General features: G+C 42.6%; 1 protein-coding gene across 4 annotated transcripts in view; it reads left to right on the forward strand.

Annotated features, from left to right (window-relative positions):
* Positions 1-1429: 1429 nt before the first annotated feature.
* ralgapa2 (Ral GTPase activating protein catalytic subunit alpha 2) overlaps positions 1430-22973 on the forward strand; it is a 249713-nt gene continuing 228169 nt past the window's right edge. For all 4 annotated transcript variants that reach the window (XM_084310739.1, XM_084310741.1, XM_084310740.1 and 1 more), the window contains exon 1: positions 1430-1628. In XM_084310739.1, coding sequence (XP_084166865.1) covers positions 1523-1628 — 106 coding nt within the window. In that variant the 5' untranslated portion in view covers positions 1430-1522. The remainder of the gene's footprint in view (positions 1629-22973) is intronic.

Below are 22973 nucleotides of genomic sequence, written 5' to 3' on the forward strand. Positions count from 1 at the left end.
ACCAATCACAGACTTATAGTGATATGCATACAATATGCATGCGTATATAAACGTCAACATATGAATACATAGTTGTGCAATGAAACTGAATGAAAACAATAGTCAAGATAAGACTTGTCTGCAAAGGCCCAGTAATAAGTTTGTCTTGTGGAATATTTTCAAACACCAGATGGCACTGTGGAGTCAGTGTATTACCAGGTTCATCTCAGACAGGCCTCAAGTAGTAGGCTATTCTTCCCATGTCTTCGCTCCACATGCTGGAGCCCATTTGAAGTAAGTTCCACAGTACCTGCTGTTACCTGTACCGGTACCCGTATCCAATCATCCATTGTTTGAGGGTTCAGGTTGGATAGGCCTAGTGTATGGATTGATTGATTGAAAACGTTATTAACAGATTGCAGAATGGGTACAGTACAGTACAGCTCAATACATACAATTGTTAAGGGGATGCAGACCAGAGAAAGACTTTCGTCTTGTTTACATCAGGGTCCCCCATTTTCAATTAATCAAATATGACACACACGACATACATACAGATAGACAGTACTGCTACATCTATACATTTATGACATACCAGATTTGCAAATACAGTACTGTTTGTGATACAAAAAGAGTCCAGAAAAGAGAGTATATACATTTGACGTAGAAACTATACATTGGAGGAGGTGGGGGGGGACTGTACATTGGAGGTGTGTGTGTGTGGGGGGGGGGGGGGGGGGGGGGGGGGACACTGTACACTGTACATTGGAATATTGACATGTAGTGCCATTGACATGGAGATGTAGTGCACCTTGTAGGCTACACTATTTCCACCCGGTAAAATAGGAGAACCTGACACCTAAATCCAGAGCTTCCACTTCAGGACGTAACAGTCTTTTTTTGTTTGTTTATCTAAAACTATGTTCATGTGAATGCATTTTTTTCTGTTCTCATCTTGGATTGTATAATAAATGTTGGGGGGGGGGGGGGGAAACAGCCTCAGCCAATTATAATTAAAGACCATTCGTTTCATGGAGTGGCAGGTGGATTGGTGTTTTAATTTGGTTGGAAATTAATTGATTGATTGATTGATTGCAAATTTTATTAACAGATTGCAGAATGGGTACAGTACAGTACAGCTCAATACATACAATTGTTAAGGGGATGCAGACCAGAGAAAGACTTTCGTCTGGTTTACATCAGGGTCCCCCATTTTCAATTCATCATAAGCCCGTCCAAGGAAGGCAGAAAGAAAGACAAAAAACAGACAACCATCCACCTTGTAATAATTATTGTAAACAAGGGGGCGTCTTCGTCGCCTGGCCATCCCTCCCTCTCCCTGCTTCCGTGTTTACACACAGTGACACCCCCACAGGAGAACCAGGAGGAGACACACTAGCGGCGCAGAACGTATGTTTACCGAGCAAGCATTGAGTGGTGGTGAGGAAAGTGACACTGTCACACACACAGACACAGGAGGCTTATTATTGTATGGTAAAAAAAAGAGGTAATTTCAGATTCCACGATTGCATTTTACAGCGGAATGTTCACCCGAAGGGGCCATGGAGACGTCAAGAAATCTACACAGAAAGTTCTGGACCCAAAGAAGGATGTATTGACGCGACTGAAGCACCTCCGGTCGCTGTTAGGTGAGTGAAGTGTCACCGAGCCGTGCGATGCTGCAGCGTCGAGCTTAGCTTAGCTAGCCTGGTGGCATCAGCTAACGTTAGCCTGGCTGGCTGTCACTGCAGAGCCCTGTGGGCTAGTTAGCTTATTAAATAGGTAACACTGGCTCGTTCCCTTGCAATGCATGTAGCAGTTAACACTGTGTTCAACAGGGAATGTCGTGATGAAACGAAGCACCTCTCACTGATAAGACAGACATGACAGCCAGCTTAGCTAACGTTATTATTATTCTCGGTTAGCCAATTAACGCTAGCCGGCTAACAAAACGCGAGCTAACGTTATTTTCCTTTGCCAAGATAGCAGTCCCCCCATCAATTATGTCCATAACAACCAGACCACACAACTTGTTGTAGGTTATTGGATTTGCATAGTTCTTGGTGCTTGTTGTGAGATGGGATGATGCTCGAGTTCCATTCATCGAACCACGGGTCCTCTAGCTCTGAGCATCATCACTGTAGTGCACTGTGTGTTAGTTACTGCACCTTGCAGACCTGTTCAATGGTATATATTTGAACTCTGTAACACACATGACTTCGGTCTTACACTCAGTTAACCTTTGGCACAAAATCAAATGCTCACGTGCTATTACTGTTGCCTTTGTCAAATAAGGAAGTCCCATGATTTACCAAATCATAAATCGAATGTGTAAGTGGCTCTACCTTTTTTCAGTAATCAAACAAATAATGTTCGAGTATTATCTGCTGTATGAAGCCAGCTGACCTGTGCTCCATGCCAGGGTTTAGCTTTTATTGAGAGGAAGCTATTTACAATCCACTGTACTGTACCCTTCCCCAGACTCAGTTCTGTAGGGCAGACTTCAATCTGTAGCTAACCTTTTCACAACCTCCTCGTTCATCCATGGGCTGACGCTAAGAGACTTGCAATTGTGTCTTCTCCCTTATCCAGTGAATGGTATTCTAAAAGAGTCTGTTTAGCTTAGTGGAATTCTCTACTCCAGTGAGTCAAGAATACTTTGGTCTCCTTCACAAAGGTTTCTTCCGGTCCAGTTGAAGGTAGATGGCATCTTTTGAGAGATAATAATATCACATGCTTATCTATTTTTTATTAGAGTTGACAACATCACCAGGTGCAAAAAGCAAAACAAATTGTAGACACTTTTTGGGATAGCATGCATACCAGACACATTCCACCACAATAGAGGCCTCTTTGTATCATAATCTAGATTGGAGGGTACTAAAAAGAATATATATATACATGACATGTAAGACCAGACTTTTGCAAAAAAAATTGGTAAATGTTCACTCAAGTAAAAAAGAACATGAGTTACTCTACACCTACGTCTTAAAGAAACACGCCAACATTATGTGAGATGCGCTTACCGTCTTCTCGAGTCATACAACAAGAAGATACAAATGTCCTCCCTGTGCGTTCTAAGCTAGGCTAGCTTTCTACGGATAGCTTTTTACTGAACGCACAAAGAGAAAATTGGTATCTATCTTCTCGTCCACGGTCTGACTCTGTATTAGACGGGAAGCGCATTTCCAATAATGTTGGCGTGTTCCTTTAACTCTACCTTTTAGGCTATGCCATTTAGGCCTAGGTCTAAAACACTCTTTAATGATAATCCTGGGCAGATACAGTGTCAGCTGCGCATGAGCCTCTGTTTATTTTGCAGTGGAACGAACTACCACACGTGTCTAGTCATATCCATGTAACAGTAGCAAACCTGATACCCTCAGGTCGACAATGCAGCCATGGAAGACATAGCAGAGAATGTTGCCTTTCAGCATGCAGTTGAACTTTGACTTGCAGTCTTTGTATTTCACAGTTGGCCTACTCTCTGCAGTCCCCTCTCACTGCTCAGGTCCTAGTACAGAGTGGTGTAGGACTTTGAGTTAATGTATCTGAACAACATGGACAAAATATCATTGCTGTTAATTTAGCAGATAGTGTCATTGCGCTATATAGTGGGCTTAATATAATTTTTTGTATGTATTGTCTTACGTTGGAGAGTCCTTGTCATGTAGTTTAAAACCTTCAGAAGTATTTGGTGGGGAAGCATGTAGCCTAAGTGTAAACCTATGGTATTATGCTATTGATATTACAGTTATGACCAGTTATGACCAATCTCCTTGTATTGGCCTATATAGACCAAGTATTTCTGTGTGAGTTAAGCACTTCTGCCAGACTTTTTTCAATCTTACTTTTTTTCATTTGTCTTGAATTATATATATAAAAATAAATAAAACAGTATTTGGTTATTGTGTTCTTTTCTATTGCCATATCGACGTCGATTCAATATATTACAATTCAGTCTCGGTTAACATTGGGGAAGTCCAGCTGGGAGGGAACTAAACACCAGCTAAATGCTGATACATTTTGCCTGTTGTTGGTTAGCTTGTCTATTCAACGAGACACGCTTGTAGGTAAACAATCAGACCATTTACATTTCCAATATTTAGTGTGGGTGGTAGAACAATGAGTGTCTGGTGAATTAATGCATCCGCCAGTTTCCTCCCCCAAAGTTCCTACCATCGTTCCTCTCTTGTTACCGTGGCACGATTTCAATGTCGAGACTAGTACAGCCAAGCTTAGAGGTCAACATTGAGTCGAGGCAGACTGTGTTCTCCTCCTGTGTATTTTTTATGCTTATGTGCCGTTAAAGATAAGGCAGGCCTGTTTGTCCAGCACCTGATAGCAGGGCCTCCATGTTGCTGTCCTCGGCTACCTCCCTCCTCCCTGGGCTTTCAGCTAGGGAAGGATTTCCTCTTGGTGCTGCTGGTTCCTGTGTGGACAGGAAGAACTGATGAGTGATGGGCTGCCATGGACAGCTGGGATTGAGAGAGGTAGAAGTGGCCTTTTTATTTTATTTTTTTCTGCTCACAGCCTCACAGTGGTTTGTGCAGTTGTAAAACCACGTGACGTGAAATTGCAGCATTTAAAAAAAACAATAGCAAGCAAAGCTAACCTTTTTCCAGGTGAGGCTAACTGCTTGGTCTAACCTATCTTTTGAGTAGGATGACTAAAATATATAGATAGTTCCTGACTCCATGTGCATCTCAGGAACACTTTGAAATCTAGAGAAATGCTCTGCCCTGTGTTTTACACAACACCCCCATCATCATAAGTCTGCATAGTTCTGCTTTACTCAAGTCTTTTGCAATGTGGGTAGAATTCCATGTTTTGTGTATTTATTAGTCTTTCGAAACTTGTGGAATTGGTGGTGCTGGTCTTGAAAGGGCAATCTGCGGTGTAGGCTATTTCCAGAGTGGCTCTGTGTGGGTTTCTGCTCAGTGAGCAGATCTGTGGGATAGAGTGTGAGAGCTGCTGCATGTTAATTTGCCGGTCATGCCTGGCTGGGTTTGGCTGAGGCTGTTTAATTACAGGAGCCCAGCAGACCACCTGATCACACGCTGTCACTGTCAGTCCTTCTGTCTATCTGCAGACCACCTGATCACACGCTGTCAGTCTCTCTGTTTATCTGCCTCCACTGACTCTGCATGCAGTGGTGCACACTGCACATGCAGCACGGCACACTAATTCCTTGAGAACAAAGCTAAAGGCAGTGGTGAAAAACACCAGCATCCATGTAGGAAATCCGCCACTGTTTGTCATGTGCAGAAAACTGATGCCTCAAAAGGTCAACTTGAGTAGAAAAACTGTAGCCCAAGTCAGTAACAACTAGGTCTAAGGCTGTTTTGATCATGTGCCATAATATAAACATGCTGCTTAACTTGAAACCGGTCGGTGACCTGTATTGGGACAATGGTAAATACTTGCAAGTGTTTTTGGTGACAACAGATAGGTGTTTGTGTATGTTTGCGTGTGGGTGTGGCAGGTGTACAGTAGGTGTCTTGAGATAAAGAGGGATTTAAAGGCAGAATATTTAAGCTAGCTCTACACACCTTTTAGAAAGCGCGGACATATTTAAGCTAGCTCCACACTCCCTTTTAGAGAGCTTAAGTGGGTGATGTCATCCTCTTACTTGATGCTGGGGTCCGGGTTGACCTGTAGGGCTGCTGTTATGAGGGGAAATCAGGCCAGGGGAGAACAATGAGCGCCACATCAGAACCAGCCTGAAGGAGGCTCAACCTAATGCCTGAGATCTCTAACTCTTTATTTATATATTTAAATTGTTTTTAAAACACTCAGCCTTGGATAACTTCAGCCTCATCATCTGTGTAGGCCTGCTGTCGACACTTGGCGAGCATGAAGTTCTTTTTCAAGAGTGGTTCATAGTAAACAATTGTGAATAGGTCTGAGTCCTTGAGGCTTTTTATCTCTGATTCGTGGACTAAGTGGAAGTTGAATGAGTCTTCTCAACCCACTGTGGTGATACGACCAACTCCTCAATGCCACGTCTGAGACATTAAGAAAATGTTAGGATGTGTTATAGGTAGGGATGTCCGATATTATCGGCCTACCGATATTATCAGCCGATATTGGCATTAAAATGTGATATCGAAAAATATATGTTTTCAAAAAAATATATATATATTTTATTTTTTTAACATTTCTATAACCTTTATTTACCCAGGCAAGCAAGTAAGAACAAATTCAGATTTTATTTATTGTCAAAAGTATGCATAATGTTGTGTTAATTCCACAACAAGAGATATGTAATGTTAATTACCTGAAATTATTAAGTTTTTTGAGGGGGGAAACCCTGCATATATCGGTATCGGTTGATATCGGTATCGGAAATTAAGAGTTGGACAATATCGGTATATCGGTATCGGTAAAAAAGCCAATATCGAGCATCCCTAGTTATAGGGATGTTTCCTGCTATTTCGTGTCGCATCAAAGAGTCTTACCTCACCGACGTGATAAAACGCTGCTATATTACGCACCATGATTTATTGGAATACCCAAGAAGTGTTGACCGAATAATATGAAATTATCTCTTGTCTGTCTGATGAGCTGAAAGTGAGCATTCTGTTCTTTCAGGTTCACAAAGTATTTTTTTCTTTTTTTTTACTGCCAGGACTCATCAGGAAAGTGACCTAGTTTAAATTTCCATGTGATTTACATCTGCGTCCAGTGGCCTCGTCTGTCTGATTGCTACAGTTCACAGGGTGTGCAGACAGCTGTGCTGTAAATAAGCGCTCGTAAGAGACTCTGTTTTGATAACAGACGCCGTGGCTGCGGGGCGACCGCGCTCCGCTGTACTGTTTTTGAGAGCACACCGCTTATTGTGTGGTGAAATTGTTGTCGTGGGATGATGAAAGATATTTTACACCAGAGAGCCACAAATGGCTGATACAGCGAGTTTAGTTCCCATTATAGTGCTATTGCTTAACCAAAGTAGGAATGCTGTTGCATATCGGCTTCACGGTTGTAAGACATAGCGTTTTGTCTCAGGCATGGCATCATCAAAGCCTGTCTGAGCCGGTGTTGTGCCGAAAAAGGACTGCCAGCCAAAATAATGCAGGATAGCAAAGTCTGACATTGACCCAATTCGATATTCTTGCATCTGAGACCCCTAAGGCTGCTAACCCTATGCCTAGAGATATAAACATAAAAAAAATATATTTTTGCGCGTTCACGTGGGGTACAGTCCTTTTTCGACAGGTTGTCCTTTTTCGGCACAACACCTGTATTGATAGCTCGGGGAGTAGGTTTGTGTTATAGAGGTTAGCTTAGGTGACGCTAGACGCTCTGTGTCTAGTGTTTCCTATTACGATGACATTCTCTGTCATTGTTGTCCTGGTGGAGGACTTCTTGGCTGCTGTTCTGAGCACAATGAACTATGCTTGTAAGGCTGCTTGGCAGGGAGGGTAGACGAAGAGAATCCCCTGATCTAAGGGCAGCTTTTTCATAACCCACACCCACACAAGAGAACCGTGGTTTGTCTGAAGCACGTCTCGGAGAAAGCTATGCGAAGAGATTCTGTGGCTCCTTCAAAATATCAAATGGTCATGTAGCTTACAGTTAGGGCTTCACAATTAGTTAAAATTAGACCAGAATTGCAACATGGCCTAATGCAATTTCCAAATCGCAGTTTGGCCTAATGCAATATGTGATAATGTCATAATGTGTATCAAAATACCATTCTGAATGAAATGTTGTGTGGTGACTCGTGAAGCCCTGGCCTACAGATAGTATTCTACAGACCTCACGATTCAACGTTTGTTTTTGGTAGAGAGCCCCGCAAAAACCACATCATGATAATTGTTTTTCTCAATGAAAAGGAAAATGCTAAGTGATGAATTTGGGGGAAATATATTTCGATATAAGGGATAATGATGATGACAAGTATGTTTTTAACATATTGAGGGTGGCAACCAATTAGTCAGGTGGTGCTGATGGAGGGAGAATGGATGGACGACGTGATGCATGAGATCTATGTGATGGACAGGTTGACGTACAGTGTTCCTTTATTAATCCCCTTGGGGAAATTTAAGTGTCATAGCAGCATGGGGCGGGGGGGGGGGGGTGGGGTACAGTTAGGATAGGTAGTAATAATAATATAACATAGAACAAAGTGCAAGTAGAAATGATAATAGTGATAACAGTAGTGAGTAGGGGTGGGACGGTTCACAAAATGGACGGTTCGGTTTGTATCACGGTTTTGGGGTCACGGTTTTCGGTTCGGTTCGATATACGTAAATTTTTATTAAAAAAAAATTAACACTCAAAAATCTAAACATGCTTCTCATTTATAAAAAAAAAATAAAAAAAAAGGTTAACGTTTACAGCCTTAAATAATGTTAGGCACACAAAGACCGAACTGACTGAAAAATATAGGCTACATTTGTCAAAGTATTAACTTAGTGCAAACAAACAATATGCTCAGCCAGCACTAGACTTTCCTTTCTTTAATATAAACACAAAAAAACAATGTCAACCATGTTTAAATTCCCTGATTGTCAGTTCTTAATGGAAAGATTAGTTTTCTGCTTGAAATTAAAGTGCAGTATTTGAAATACAATGAAAGGAATATGGCTGGATTTCTTATCAAAGGGAAAAGTGTCAGTTATTTAAAATAAATAAATAAATAAACAAATTAGAAGGCCATCAATAAATGGCAGCATACATCAAACTAACACACACACTGTACTGTTTAAAAACAACACTGCTCTGTTCATTCTATTTTTAAAATACGTACATTATCTGTCTACATTTATTTAGACTAACATTATTTAAATATTGAGTGCAACTGTGGTGGATTACATAATTCGTTGAGTTGGAACTATCTATGGGTTGGCGGGTCCCCACGGACATTTTAGTGTCACGGACCTTCAGCTCAGGCAATGTTATCAGCTCCAGTAACGTTAGGAGGAGTTCATAACATCAACATGCAGTGGGAAAGCGGCAATAGTCCCGGTTGGAGTTAGTAAAACACAGTTGTATGTTAGCCTTCTTAGATGTTGAATAAACGCCTATCATTGTCTTTAAACACCCCGCCTCTCAGACTCCCATTTCCTCCTCTGCTAGCTAGTAGCTACGGTAACATTTCATTGACTGTATTAGCTGGCGGGCTACCATAGTTAAAACGTGCGTTGTGTTGTACAAACTGCTAACGCTATGGCAAGATGTGTGTAGGCCTATGTAATGTTAATGGCTATGTTTTTAAAGTCGTAATGAAGATTGATTTATATTGTGCTTGCCATTTTTACACAAACTGACTAGCACCTGGCTGCAGTGCTGCTGCTGCTGCTGCCTGCAGCCAGTGCTCACATCTCCCGGCTCCGCCAAATGATTTCTTTTTATTTGCGCATAATCATCTGAACCGTACGATACACAGACGCCCCGAACCGTGGGGGTCGTACCGTACGGTACACGGTTCAAATTCGTATCGTCCCACCCCTAGTAGTGAGTGGCAGGATTTAATCAGACAGTAGTAATAGTAGTAATGATGGTATACATGGTCCAAACTGTAGTAACACACTGCACCAGAGTCCGTGCAGTGTTTATTGTTTCTTTTTATCCACTTTTTCTCCTATTTTTTCTATATTTTTCTCCCATCCCAATTTCGTATCATCCAATTCAACCCTCCCCTGTCACGGACGCTGTTTCTTGCCTCCCACAAGCCGGATGCAATGTGGACTAAGTCATACATAGCACAAGTCCCCTCCGGTACTTGAGGTAACAGCAGTCGCATCTTTTCACCTGCGCAGCTCGATCTCTCAGTGGCGAGGAGTAACGCGTGGGAGGCTCATGCTGCCCCCGACACTTCCTGATTCTACTGCGCAGGCGCACCAACCGACCTGTAGGAGTCGCTGTCCACAACGCCCGATCCCCACCCATCAGTTTCCCACCCCCTAATACGGCCAATGTGTATTAGTACGGACGACCAGCTAAACTGAAAGCAAATGCAGTTCGAGCCCAGCGTCTCCAGCATTTCGTGGCGAGCGCCTTGCCCACTACGCCACGTAGCCGCCCCGTGCAGTGTTTATTGTTAAGAGTCAGTCAGAACAGTTCTCAAGTTCACCAGCCGGTTGCTCTCCAGCAATTGGCAGCAGACCATGCCTGCGGTTGTGGACCCTGCTTGCTACTGGCACGAAAGACTGGCCGAGGCGTTTTGTGGTGTGTCGTAGGGGGATAAATCTGTGGCTGAACATGCTCCTCGTCCCGGCTAGCTCCTCAAAGAGTGTCTCTTGAGTTGATGTTATCCCCCCAGCATGCAACGGTGAAGAAGAGGACACTGGCAACATATGGGTAAAACCTCTCCAGTAGTCGGCTGCACACGTTGAAAGACCTCTGATTCAAATCTGTTGAAAAACAAGTTCAACTCATTTGCACGCTTCAAGGGCCCCTCCACCCCACGCCTTGCTGTTTGAAGCCTGTTATTTTCTTGAGATGGGAGAGATGGGAGATTGGGGGGATATGATGTAGTTGTGCAAGAAGAGTGAATGCCTCTTTTCTTTTCTTTCCATGAGTGCTGTTTTATCACCTACTAGTGTAGTGTAGGTCTAGACCTCATATTGAGGCTGAGTTACTTTATCACCTAGTGTAGTGTAGTGTAGGTCTAGACCTCAGACTGAGTTACTTTATCACCTAGTGTAGTGTAGTCCGTGTAGTGTAGTGTAGGTCTAGACCTCATACTGAGTTACTTTATCACCTAGTGTAGTGTAGGTCTAGACCTCATACTGAGTTACTTTATCACCTAGTGTAGTGTAGGTCTAGACCTCATACTGAGTTACTTTATCACCTAGTGTAGTGTACTGTAGTGTAGTGTAGGTCTAGACCTCATACTGAGTTACTTTATCACCTAGTGTAGTGTAGTGTACTGTAGGTCTAGACCTCATACTGAGTTACTTTATCACCTAGTGTAGTGTTAGTGTAGTGTAGTGTAGTGTAGTGTACTGTAGGTCTAGACCTCATACTGAGTTACTTTATCACCTAGTGTAGTGTAGTGTACTGTAGGTCTAGACCTCATACTGAGTTACTTTATCACCTAGTGTAGTGTAGTGTAGGTCTAGACCTCATACTGAGTTACTTTATCACCTAGTGTAGTGTAGTGTAGGTCTAGACCTCATACTGAGTTACTTTATCACCTAGTGTAGTGTTAGTGTAGTGTAGTGTAGTGTAGGTCTAGACCTCATACTGAGTTACTTTATCACCTAGTGTAGTGTAGTGTTGGCCTAGACCTCATACTGAGTTACTTTATCACCTAGTGTAGTGTAGCGTAGGCCTAGACCTCATACTCAGACTGAGTTACTGTAGTGTAGTGTAGGCCTAGACCTCATACTGGTACATTAACTCTTATATCACTCATTGCATACAGGACTGACTGTTCTATCTACCTGGTACAGTAGTAGTGAATGACTGGGAAATTAGGCAATGTTGTTGTTTGAGCTAAGCTATACATGTTTCTTATTCACAAGAGGCTCTGTTTTCCACCATCAACACACTTCTTAAACCCTCTGACACAATCTCCTGTTCCTTCACTGTCAGTAAATGTGTCTCCTATCTGTCACATCTCCAAACAAAAATTGACAAAATCCACACCCAACTAACAATTGCCTCCGCCAACACTATCTCCCCTCCGGATTCAACCCCCTCTCCACCGCCCAACCCACCTTTTACATCCTTCACTGAAATCACTGCATCGGACCTATCCTCCATTCTCTCTACAATGAAAACTTCAACCTGCATCCTGGACCCTATCCCCTCCATCCTAGTCAAGGCTTGTCTCCCTGCCCTTTCTCCCCTAATCACCTCCATTGTAAACACCTCTCTGACCACTGGCCTATTTCCCCCCGCCCTCAAAATTGCTTCTGTCACCCCCCTACTAAAAAAACCCGGTCTCAACCCTGAAACCCTTGATAATTTCCGCCCCATTTCCAACCTCCCCTTCCTCTCAAAGATAATTGAGCGAGCCATTGCCTCCCAATTAAAATCCTACCTCGACAACAATAACCTTTATGATACATTTCAATCCGGATTCCGCACCAAACACAGCACCGAAACTGCTCTTCTAAAGGTCACCAACGACATACTCCTCTCTGCCGACTCTGGTTCCCTCTCCATCCTCATTCTCCTAGACCTCAGCGCTGCTTTTGACACCATCAGTCACCCCATCCTCATCACTCGTCTCCAGTCCTCCGTTGGCATCTCCGGAATCCCCCTCACCTTGCTCCAATCATACCTCTCACACAGGCACCAATTCATCTCTATCAACAACTGCAAATCCCCCACTGCCCCCATCACTCATGGTGTCCCCCAAGGCTCAGTACTTGGTCCCCTGCTCTTCATCCTCTACATCCTTCCACTTGGTCTGATTCTCCGCCAACATGGCCTGCGTTTTCACTGTTATGCAGATGACACTCAGCTCTACCTCTCCACCAAGACTATCACTCCAGCCACTCTCTCCACCCTCAGCACCTGCCTCACAGACATCAAAACATGGATGCAAAATAACTTTCTCAAATTAAACTGCAATAAATCAGAAATCATCATTATCGGTCCAAAATCCCTCACCAGCCACACCCAGGATTTCACCCTAAATATTGATGGTACCATTGTCACCCCCTCCACTCACGTCCGTAACCTTGGCATCATCCTGGACTCCACCCTTTCTTTCCTCCCCCATGTGAACCACATAACCAAATCTGCCTTCTATCACCTCCGGAACATTGCTCGTCTTCGCCCCTCCCTATCACTCACCGCTGCTGAAACACTGGTTCATGCATTCATATCATCGAGACTAGATTACTGCAACAGCATCCTCTACGGCTCACCAAACACTATTCTCAATAAACTCCAATATGTCCAAAACTCTGCTGCCCGCATGCTCACCTCCACCCGTCGCTCTGATCACATCACCCCTGTCCTCCACGACCTCCACTGGCTTCCAATCAAATACAGGATACATTTTAAAATACTACTCATCACATTTAAAGCCCTCAACAACCTTGCCCCTCCCTACCTGTCCGACCTCCTCCACCGTCACACGCCCACCCGTCGCCTTAGGTCTGCAGATGCCAACCTCCTAACACCTCCCACGACCAAGCTCCGGACCTGGGGCGACAGGGCCTTTGCTGCTGCTTCCCCCTCCCTCTGGAATGCCCTCCCCAGCCATATCCGTGATGCAAACACCCTGACATCTTTTAAATCAGCCCTCAAAACTCACCTTTTCAATCTTGCTTTTGACCTCTAATTCTGTCGGTTTTATTTTATTTTGTCATGTATTATTTTTGTTCTGTTTTGTTCTGTTTTTTTGTTTTGCCATAGTTTGTCTCTCCTGCCCATGTGAAGCGTCTTTGAGCACCTGGAAAAGCGCTATATAAAATAGATGTATTATTATTATTATTATTATTATAATGGTAGATCTAGTGATTTAATCTCATTATTTGGTTACAAAGGAAAGCCTTGTACTTGGAATAGATTTAGGCTTGTTGTCGTTGGCCACGGCCTCCTTGCCTAGCTGTGTCCTCCTCTCTCATTCTGCTATTGAGGTAGAATGGGTGTGACTTCCCCTACGCTGGTGTGGCAGACTGGCAGCACAGAGATAAGTATCTGGCAGCATAAAGAAGTCCTGTGCCATCCTCCCTAAAGTCATTAGCATTGTGTCAAACAGTGTGTGCCATGATAAACCACACGGCTGCCTTCTGGTGCCACATCTACGCCTCACAGATGCGTGATGCAGACTGAAGATACTGTCGTATTTTGAATGCAGTGTGAATTGCAATATGGACACATCCTTTTCTGGATAGTTTCTTCTTTTTTGGGGCAACACTGTTGTCTTCCTTCTTCCAGTGATAAATAGTTTCTCTAATGTGTGCATCTTTATTTGTAAACCTGGGATTCCACCACACACCAGAATACCTTGTTCAGGAGGTTAATCAGCCTCTTGTGATTTGTATATTTATATTTTCTTTTAAATGTACCTATCTCAAACCCTGTCCTCTTCTCTTGATCCTCCAAGAGACTGTTGCTTCCCGCAGACAAGGGTGGGACTTGATTAACTTTTTGGCTCACCAGCCAAGGTGGCTGGTAGATTAAATAAAGAAAACTACCAGCCAGACATATCTTTTATCTGTCAAATAAATAGCTTTTTAGTATATCTCCATGTGTTATTACTATATAATACTCATATGTAATCTTTAATGAATATCATAAACAACATATATTTGCATAGTTTTGAGTGGACTGAAGGAATGAGTCAACGTTAATAGTTTAAAATAAAGATAATTTGAAATCTCGCTCTGAAATCGTGCAAGGTGTGAGTTTTTCCAGGAAGACGACACTGGAAGCTGTGGAGCATGAGAGTGGACGAAGGATTCTATGGATAGTACTGTATGCTAACGTTACCGTGAAAAGTTTGTTGCATTGGGAGGTAATGTAATTATTACAACAGGTAACTAACTGACTGTTTTGACTGACGATGCGCATTAACTCATTGGTCGCCAAAAACGAGTATTCTTGTGTTTCGTCGTCAACCGTTCAGTGCCAAAAACGTTTTTAGATGCTTTGATCTAGGGCTGGGCGATATGGCCAAAAATGATATCACGATATCGATAACGATATCATATCACTCGATATCTATAATTATCTTTAAATTTTTTTTTTTTCTTTAAACAACAGATGTATGTTTATTTTGCAGCAATTCTTTGTCGTTGCCGCCATCTTTAGTGTTACAGCCCCTCACACTCCAGTTCTCAGGCTGCAGCTGGTTTGAAAGCTAAAGTAAACCGGCTTCTCTGCTGGCTGTAGCGCCAGGGGAGTTGAATAGTTCTGGCTCTGTTAGTTTCTTTTCCATCTTTTGGTGCTTTTTTGGTGGACAAACCACATGTGCACCGTGACTCGCGACTGGAGACTAGCTCTGCTAGCACACATAGCCTACTGTGTACAGACGGTTTCAAACTGTATTTTAAATTAGAAAGCAAACAAAATAAATGGACAAGAGAAAAATAAATCTCAATTTGGTCAGTATTGTCATTTGGACAAGCAAAGCCATTACTTTAAGTTGCAGGCATAAAAGACAAGAGAGAGAGCAGGGGTTCCCAAACTTTTTCAGCTCGAGACCCAAAAGAGAAATTTGGTGTTTCCCCGGGACCCAAACGTACAAAAATACATCATGAATTTGAATTGCCATAACATACATTTATAAACTACTGATAAAGAACACAACAAACCATGAATTTCAAATGTATATGAAATGTATTTATTTAATTATAAAAGTACATCACAGCAATAATCAGAGTGTAATGTTAAGTTGCTCACCACCGCATAACATACAATTTTGTAACACTTTTAAATGAACAAACATGTTCTAATCTCCTTTTGATTTCTCACCCCTTTTTCAACTCTCCATTTCTTACCCCCTCCCTCAGTCCCTCAACCTTAAACACCAACATTGAGCAACATTCTGATTAATTTGTACTGATTTATTAAAAAATTCTACTGACCTGACATCATGATAGAAGGGGTATAATATTTCATCTATGGCACAATGAAATCTAATGAGAGGTATGTGGCTGGTTGAAGTTTTCAACCAGCAGATCTATTCTGGGCATGGTTTTTGAAAGTGCTATTCTGAGGTCATGCTGAGCATTTAGTCTGTTTCTGTATTTGTTTTTCAGGTATGCTAGAGTAGAAAACCCAGATTCACATAAGTATGTGGTGCCAAACTGAATCAGCACATCTACAGCTTTTTTATAAAAAATAAATAAAAAATTTATTTTCTTTTACTTTTTATTGGCGACCCAATGGGAAACGCTGCTCTAGAGGATTGAACCATTTTTAACAGCTGGGTATCGCAATACTTCTCTAGTATAGGTGTATCGTGCAACACTAAATGTAACGTTAATGATTATAAATGGTAACTGACTGTTTTGATTGACAATGAGAATTAAGCATCGGTTATAACATTATTGCAATAAGCTCAATAAACACAGATAATATTTGACGAGAATTTCTCATTTGTCCGGGGCATTGAATCCTTCCCAGACATGTGGACCGGCACCAATTTCTTCTAGCGGAAACCCTGCTTGGCGGGTGTTCATTTTGTTCCTTTCTATAGCCTCATAGTATTGCTGTGTCTTGAGGCAGCACATGGATGATAAAGCACAACCATTATGTAAACAAGTGATTTATAGGCTTGTAGGTCCCAGCTCGGAGGCCACCGCCTGTGTTGTGGTCTCAGCGATCGCATCTCAATGCGTCTTGGCCGCTGTCACAGGTCTGTACTTACAGCTGTTGTGATCGGATCACAACAGGACAAACGGGACCATAATTCAGCACTGACCTAGTTGTGTGTCGGGTAATAATGTCCATGTAATAGCATAAGTCAAAGTCAACTTTATTGTCATTTCCCATAATGTGCAAGACATACAGAAACATTTTATTACGTTCCCCCCTTCCCACGGTGTATATAAAAAGATCGACAATATAAACATAAAGTAACATATAGGACACAATATACAGGTCTATATACAATATAAGGTGTGATATGATAATATCCACTCCAGACCTGTCCCCATGCCATGCAGGGCAGTTTAGACTAAACATGGTTTATTTCTTTTTTTCTTTCTTTCTTTCTTTACAGACCTCAGGTCAGGTCTTTAAGGTGCGACATGAAAATCAAGTTGGCTTTGAATGGTACAGTAAACCACTGACAAAGCTGTTGAAGGGCCTACAACAGGCTTAGCTACTGTAGTAATGTGAAATGTGTGACTCACATGTAGGCCTACCTGTTGCCTCTTCTCTTGTCATTTAGCCGAGTCATATGACCTCTAGTCTCAGGAGTCGCAGCACAGCACACACTCTCTAGTGGTCTGGGTGTTTTGTAGCGTATTTGGAGTAGAAGCTTATCAGCTCTTATAGGCTACTTGATAAACCAGTATGGGCTGGAGAAAGGATTCAAGGTTATATGGTTGCTTTTAGGCTCTTTTTGTTATAATAATATTATTTGTGCCAAAACGAGCCTCCCTGACCTTTTTCATATTTAACGACCCAAAGGATCAATCTTCTGAATAGGTTTTCGGTCTCATCTCTTTTAGGCGGTTCACGGTTTTCCTGTGGCTTGTGTTTTATCAGTCCTGTTTTATAACCGTCATGTGTTTTTGATAGTGAAGTCCCCCGCCCCCTCCCACCCGACAATCTCGATTTTGAATATGACATGAATAGTTCACAAGGTTTGGATCAGCATTGGATGAAAGGGCTTTTTCTTTGAGCCGTTTGCCTGCTGGAGGCTCAGGGACAGGAAGACTCTGTGGCCATGTTGTGTGTTCTTCTACTGTGGGTGATATATCCCTGCTGATTTTACACGCTACACCAAAGTCAACTAAACCAGTTTGTCCAGTTACCTGGACCCACTGTATTAACAGTCTCAATTCAACAGTAGCCCAGGCCCAACCTAAAACCTAAGAGTTTATTATGGCATCTAATAGATGTTCTCTCTCTAACATACGCACTCTCTCTCCTCCTATCACGTTTTGATCTCGACTGTGGTTTTACATTCTATTTTGCCTCCTAGCATGTCCAAACTCCCCTCTTAATCTGCGGTGGTTTTCCAGGTTTAAAAGCGACGGAAAATAAACACTCCGTCATGGCCTAATGTAGATTTGTTACAGCCTCCACTGAAAGTCTCTGTGCCTTGGTATAGTGAGTCTTTACAACTCCTGTTCTCGACTCCCTTGAAACACGCCCCATGGAGCTGTTCCGCCTTAGCTCTCCGAAACGGCTAATGAGGAAAGGTCTGGAGGCCAATGTCAGTCTGACTTCACACGGTGCTCCTTAATCGCTCGCTAGTTACTTATTCATCGGTACTTTAGTCGCTTGCTAGTGGCCCGGCGGCCTCGGTTAATTAAGGCAGGTATTTGAGGGCTACCTAAACGGGGGTTGTCAGTTTTAGCGGCTCCCTCGCGTTAAGTCGCCAAGATTACAGACTACAGAGAGTGGCCCGTTCAGCCGAGCGCACAATTGGAGGTGGGCTTCCCACTCTCCAGGACATTTATAACGAGCGTTGCAGGGCCAAGGCTAAGAGAATAATCAAAGACTCTAGTCACCCAAACAACTGCCTCTTTGAACTGCTGCAGTCAGGCAAGCGCTACCAGAGTCTCATGGCCAGTACAGAGAGACTCAGAAGGAGCTTCTATCCCCAGGCCATCAGGATGCTCAATAACAATGACACTATGTAACAACCCATCATCTACACTCACTGCACACACATCCACATGTACACACTCACTTTAAACAAACACTCACCTTACCACTTACTTTATTCACTTTAGACACTTGACTTTATATTTATCTTATATTTATCTATTATTAAAGAGATTTGCACTACATTCATACCTCATTTTCACCCTATCCTAAGTTTTGTACCTCATCTCATTTCTGCATTGTACCTCACTGTTACTCATTTTACTCTGTATTGTATATATGTATATTGACTTTACTTACTTTTTACTTCTTATTACTTGTTTTTTTACTTTTCTTTTTACTGTATGTAGCACACTCTCAGGGGCTCATACAGAAACAAGCATTTCATCATAAACTATTCTATATTTTGTTGTGACTAATAATAAACAAACTTGAACTTGATTAGCTGCTCTCTGATCTGTTAGAGCGCGCAGACCGAGATGAGGTCAGGACCTGTGCCAGTGCTACCATGGCCGGTTCACACAGCGCGGCGGCTAGACGTACACATGACCAGGCTGCAGTCTGTTACACTGTTAGTTACTGGCAAGTCAGTAGGGCATTCATGCAACGTTTGGCACAGTGGCGTCGTAATGAAATCATACGCACCACAGGCTTCCTGATTGCGCAAAGGCCTTTTGTGTACTTTACAGTCAGAGTTCCTCTGATTTATATTTATTAATGCGGTTATGGTTTTATACTAAAGGATTAGTAATCGTAAGATGACACCACGCAGTAGCATTTATCCCTAGCCTCAGACTGACCTCAGAGGCGTCACAAGCCTGTTGACATTTCATTGGAAAGCGCACAGTTATTTATTACAGATGAGCGCACCACATATAAATTGTAGTTAATTGTGTGCCTCTGCTAACACACACACAGAGAGAGATACTACTTAGCTATATTGCTCTGGCGTGATGGGGTGTTAATCACTCACAGTGTATGTACTGCAGACAGTAGATGATGCACGGCATCGCCAGGCCAGTTATTAATGTACTTCTGCTTTGACTGCCTGTGGCAGCAGTAAATCTGCTCCATGCTTAGAGGCTGTTAGTCAGGCCACACACATACACACTCAGGCTACGCTGCAGACCCAAGGCGTTATCAGTTCAGCTATACCCCGTAAATCACATCAGTCTCTAGCCAATGCTGATAGAAAGAGCTAAATGAATGGCTGTCAATTGGATTCCTGATATAACGGACACCGATTTGTCCCAGTGTGGTCTGAATTAGGATTGACAGCTCTCCGGTCCAGCGCTGTGTGGTCTGGATTATGATTGACAGCTCTCCGGTCCAGCGCTGTGTGGTCTGGATTATGATTGACAGCTCTCCGGTCCAGCGCTGTGGGTAGTCCATTCAGCAGCTGTGTGTTATCGAGGCCTGTGAACGATGCCCTGCCCTCTGCCTGCCTGCTTCCTATCTCTCTCTCTCTCTCTCTCTCTCTCTCTCTCTCTCTCTCTCTCTCTCTCTCTCTCTCTCTCTCTCTCTCTCTCTCTCTCTCTCCGTGAATTGCATCATGTAATGATGGACTCTCCTTCCTCTCCCTCCTCTCCTTCCTCGGTCGCAGCCTGTTGCTATGGATGTATCATGGACCTCCTCCCAGGCTAGGGCTGGGCAATTAATCACATTTTATATATCATATTTTGGCTTCCAACGATTATGAAAACAAGATAATCGACGGGTCATGTTTTTAAGACGGGTCATGTTTGTAAACCATGTCATGTTTTTAAGACGGGTCATGTTTTTAAGCCATGTCAAACCTTTGAGCCGGGTCATGCTTTTTGTTTTTCTGTTAAAAATACATGTTTTCTTTTTTTCTTATGAAGTTCAATAAATGCATGATGTTTCCAAAACCAATGAGTAATCGGCGTGTTAAATAATCGTGATCTCAATATTAACCTAAACAACCGCAATTAGGATTTTTGCCATAATCAAGCAGTCCTATCTCGGGTCAGAAGTAGGGATGGGCATTTAAGATTCTAACAGTAATACTGCTCTTACTGATACTGCTCTTATCAATACTGCTTATCCAACCGCTACTTTAATGCCACTCTTATTGGTATTTTATTTTTTTTAAAGGAAAAAAATAAACTCATTTAAGAACACAACATTGCTCTATTTCTTTACCTACTCTGACTGCACTGTCTTCCGATAACATTTAGAATAGATTTTAAGGTCCTCCTCCTTATATACAAAGCCCTAAATGGAACAGGACAAAGCTACATTACCATATTTTTCTTGTCAACTATGTGCTTCCACGAACATTACGATAACTACTGGTTTATTGAAGGTTCCCAGCAATAGCCTTTGCTAATTACGCACCAAAGCTATGAAACACTTTACCTAGGGAGGCTAGTTCATGAAATATCTTCAAAAGTTAGCTAAAAACGTATCCCTTCACCTTAGCCTTTTTAATACATTCTGCCACTTTACACTCATTACATCCACACTGATTATTGTGTTGTAAATGAGAGCTATTTTATTGTTTTATCAAACAGGGAAGAAAGACTTTCAGGTTTTAAACTGTGTGGGTCATAAAAAGACACAAGACACGTACTGTAAGTACAGAGCACCACACATTTAGTAAATGTAGTGCAAACTCGAATGTGAGATTCCTGTTGTATAATACCCTAAAGCAGTGGTTCTCAACTGGTCTAGCCTCGGGACCCAACATTTTCCTTAGTCATTAAGTCGCGACCAACATTTTTTAACCACTATGATTTATTTAAAAAATAAAATTGCAGTAATACACAATCTTTCATGCACTGTTAAAAACATGAAATAAACACAAAGTGCAAAGGGCTAAAAACCCAATGAAATAAAATAATAATAATAAATATGCTTCTTAGCAGACTTCTTAGCTTAACATAACAGACCTACAGTAAGTTTGGGGGAACTAGTGGGATAACTGGGGTTGCAACAAAAGTGCAACTAGGGATAAAAACACAATGAAATAAAATAATAATAATAAATAATATAGCTTCTTAGCTTAAAATCCCAGGGAACTAATGGGATAACTGGGGATGTTGTTTGCTCCTGACAAGAGTCTCAAAGTCTGGGGTGATGGTAGACAAAGCAACTCTGAGGTTGTGCTCAATGTTCAATCATTCTCTGGTTTGTCCTCAGCTGGACCAGAGCTGAGAAGCCACTTTCACAAAGATAGGTAATACAAAAAAAAAAGTATAAAATTTGTTCTTAAAATTTTTCTTTCACACTCAAAATGGCCCTGCGACCCACCAGTTGAGAAACACTGCCCTAAAGGGAGGATCAGCGTTATCCTACCTTAGTGGAAAAAAACTAAACAGGGTAATATACAATGAAACTTTATGATCACTAAGAGGTGTGTGTGTGCGACTCTCTCTCTCTCTCTCTCTCTCTCTTCTGGATGTCTTAATTTTATTGCAAATAACTCAGTTGGTGAGATAAAAAGGTGCAAGATAACGTGTATGTAGCCTAAATTAATAGGAAATGTATTTTCCTAATTTCTCCAATACTGATAATTCTTATCTGATACTGATAAGAGCTTATCAATACTACAGGAGTACAGTCTTTAATAATATATCCCCGGGGGCCCGTTTAATACTGGGTTTCGGTTCCCATTCCTAGTAGAAATGTGGTCTCGCTGAGGAGAACTGTGGAGAGCTGATGAGGGCTGTGGAGAGCTGCTGAGTTGAACCGCTTCTTGTTGTCTTTCTCCTCATCGTTCCTCTTCCACTCATCGACTCTTAAAAAATGATAACTTTTCGGTAGAATGGCAGTTCCAAGTAGCTAGTAGCTATATAGCATTAGCTACCCCTATTGCGAAGAGTAGGGGGTTCCCCGACACTCCAGGCCAAATTCTCCACCGGGTCTCTGACATCAAGGACACCTAATCATCCCTCCCCCTTAATTGGCTGATATCAATCCCTGTCTCCTGAGCCTTTCAGCCATTGTGTAGTGTGATGTGTGCCAACCCGCTGCTGCTCATGGCTGGGTGCTACACAGTGGTGGTGAGAGAGGCAATTTCCACCCTACATGTACATTGTAAATCACTTTGACTGTCTAGAAAAGCGCTGTATAAATGCAGTGATCATTCATTCATGCCGTCTGATAATAAACAATGCAAAGTTGTCACTGGGCCTAGTCGCACTCTCTGTCCTGAGGTGTAAATTGGACAGTGACAAGTCGGTTCTCCTCTGACCGTCTGCAGATACAGGGCCAAGCTTCAGCTTAGAGCCACACGCTCTGTCTGCCTGGCTGGCTGGCTTGCTGCCTTACTGCCTACACTGTTTCTTCATCTTCCCCCCTCTGGCCTCAGGCACACTACCACACCGCTGCATAAATCTCATTGTCCCTGAAAGAAAACACTCCTCTGTTGTTTGAAATTAAATTATCCATCTCCTAACAGTCCCTTCCATTTTCACATGGTCCCTTGTGTGTGTAGGCAACCGTATCGGCAGCCAAGCTCCTGACTAGCCTGCATCTATTAGCCTCTACATTAGCCCCCCCCCCCCCCACCCATCTCCTTCTCTGCATGCAGGCATCCCTCGGCCTGGTCCCTTAAAGACCCCTCTGTTTGTGTGTCATTAGCTCTCTGCCAAAGAGACCAATCTTTATTCCTCTCTCCCACAGGCTAGCTCCACTCTGCCAAGGATATAGTGCACCTGCAGTGCTAGCTAGCCAGCCAGCCCAGAGCAATGCTAATGAGTGTGTGTCTGATCAAAGACATGATTAGACTCCTTTTGAGCGTATGACATAGCATATTAATGACTCCGCGT

This window comes from Notolepis coatsorum (genome assembly GCF_963971535.1).
Source record: "Notolepis coatsorum genome assembly, chromosome: 3".
Lineage (NCBI taxonomy): Eukaryota > Metazoa > Chordata > Actinopteri > Aulopiformes > Paralepididae > Notolepis > Notolepis coatsorum.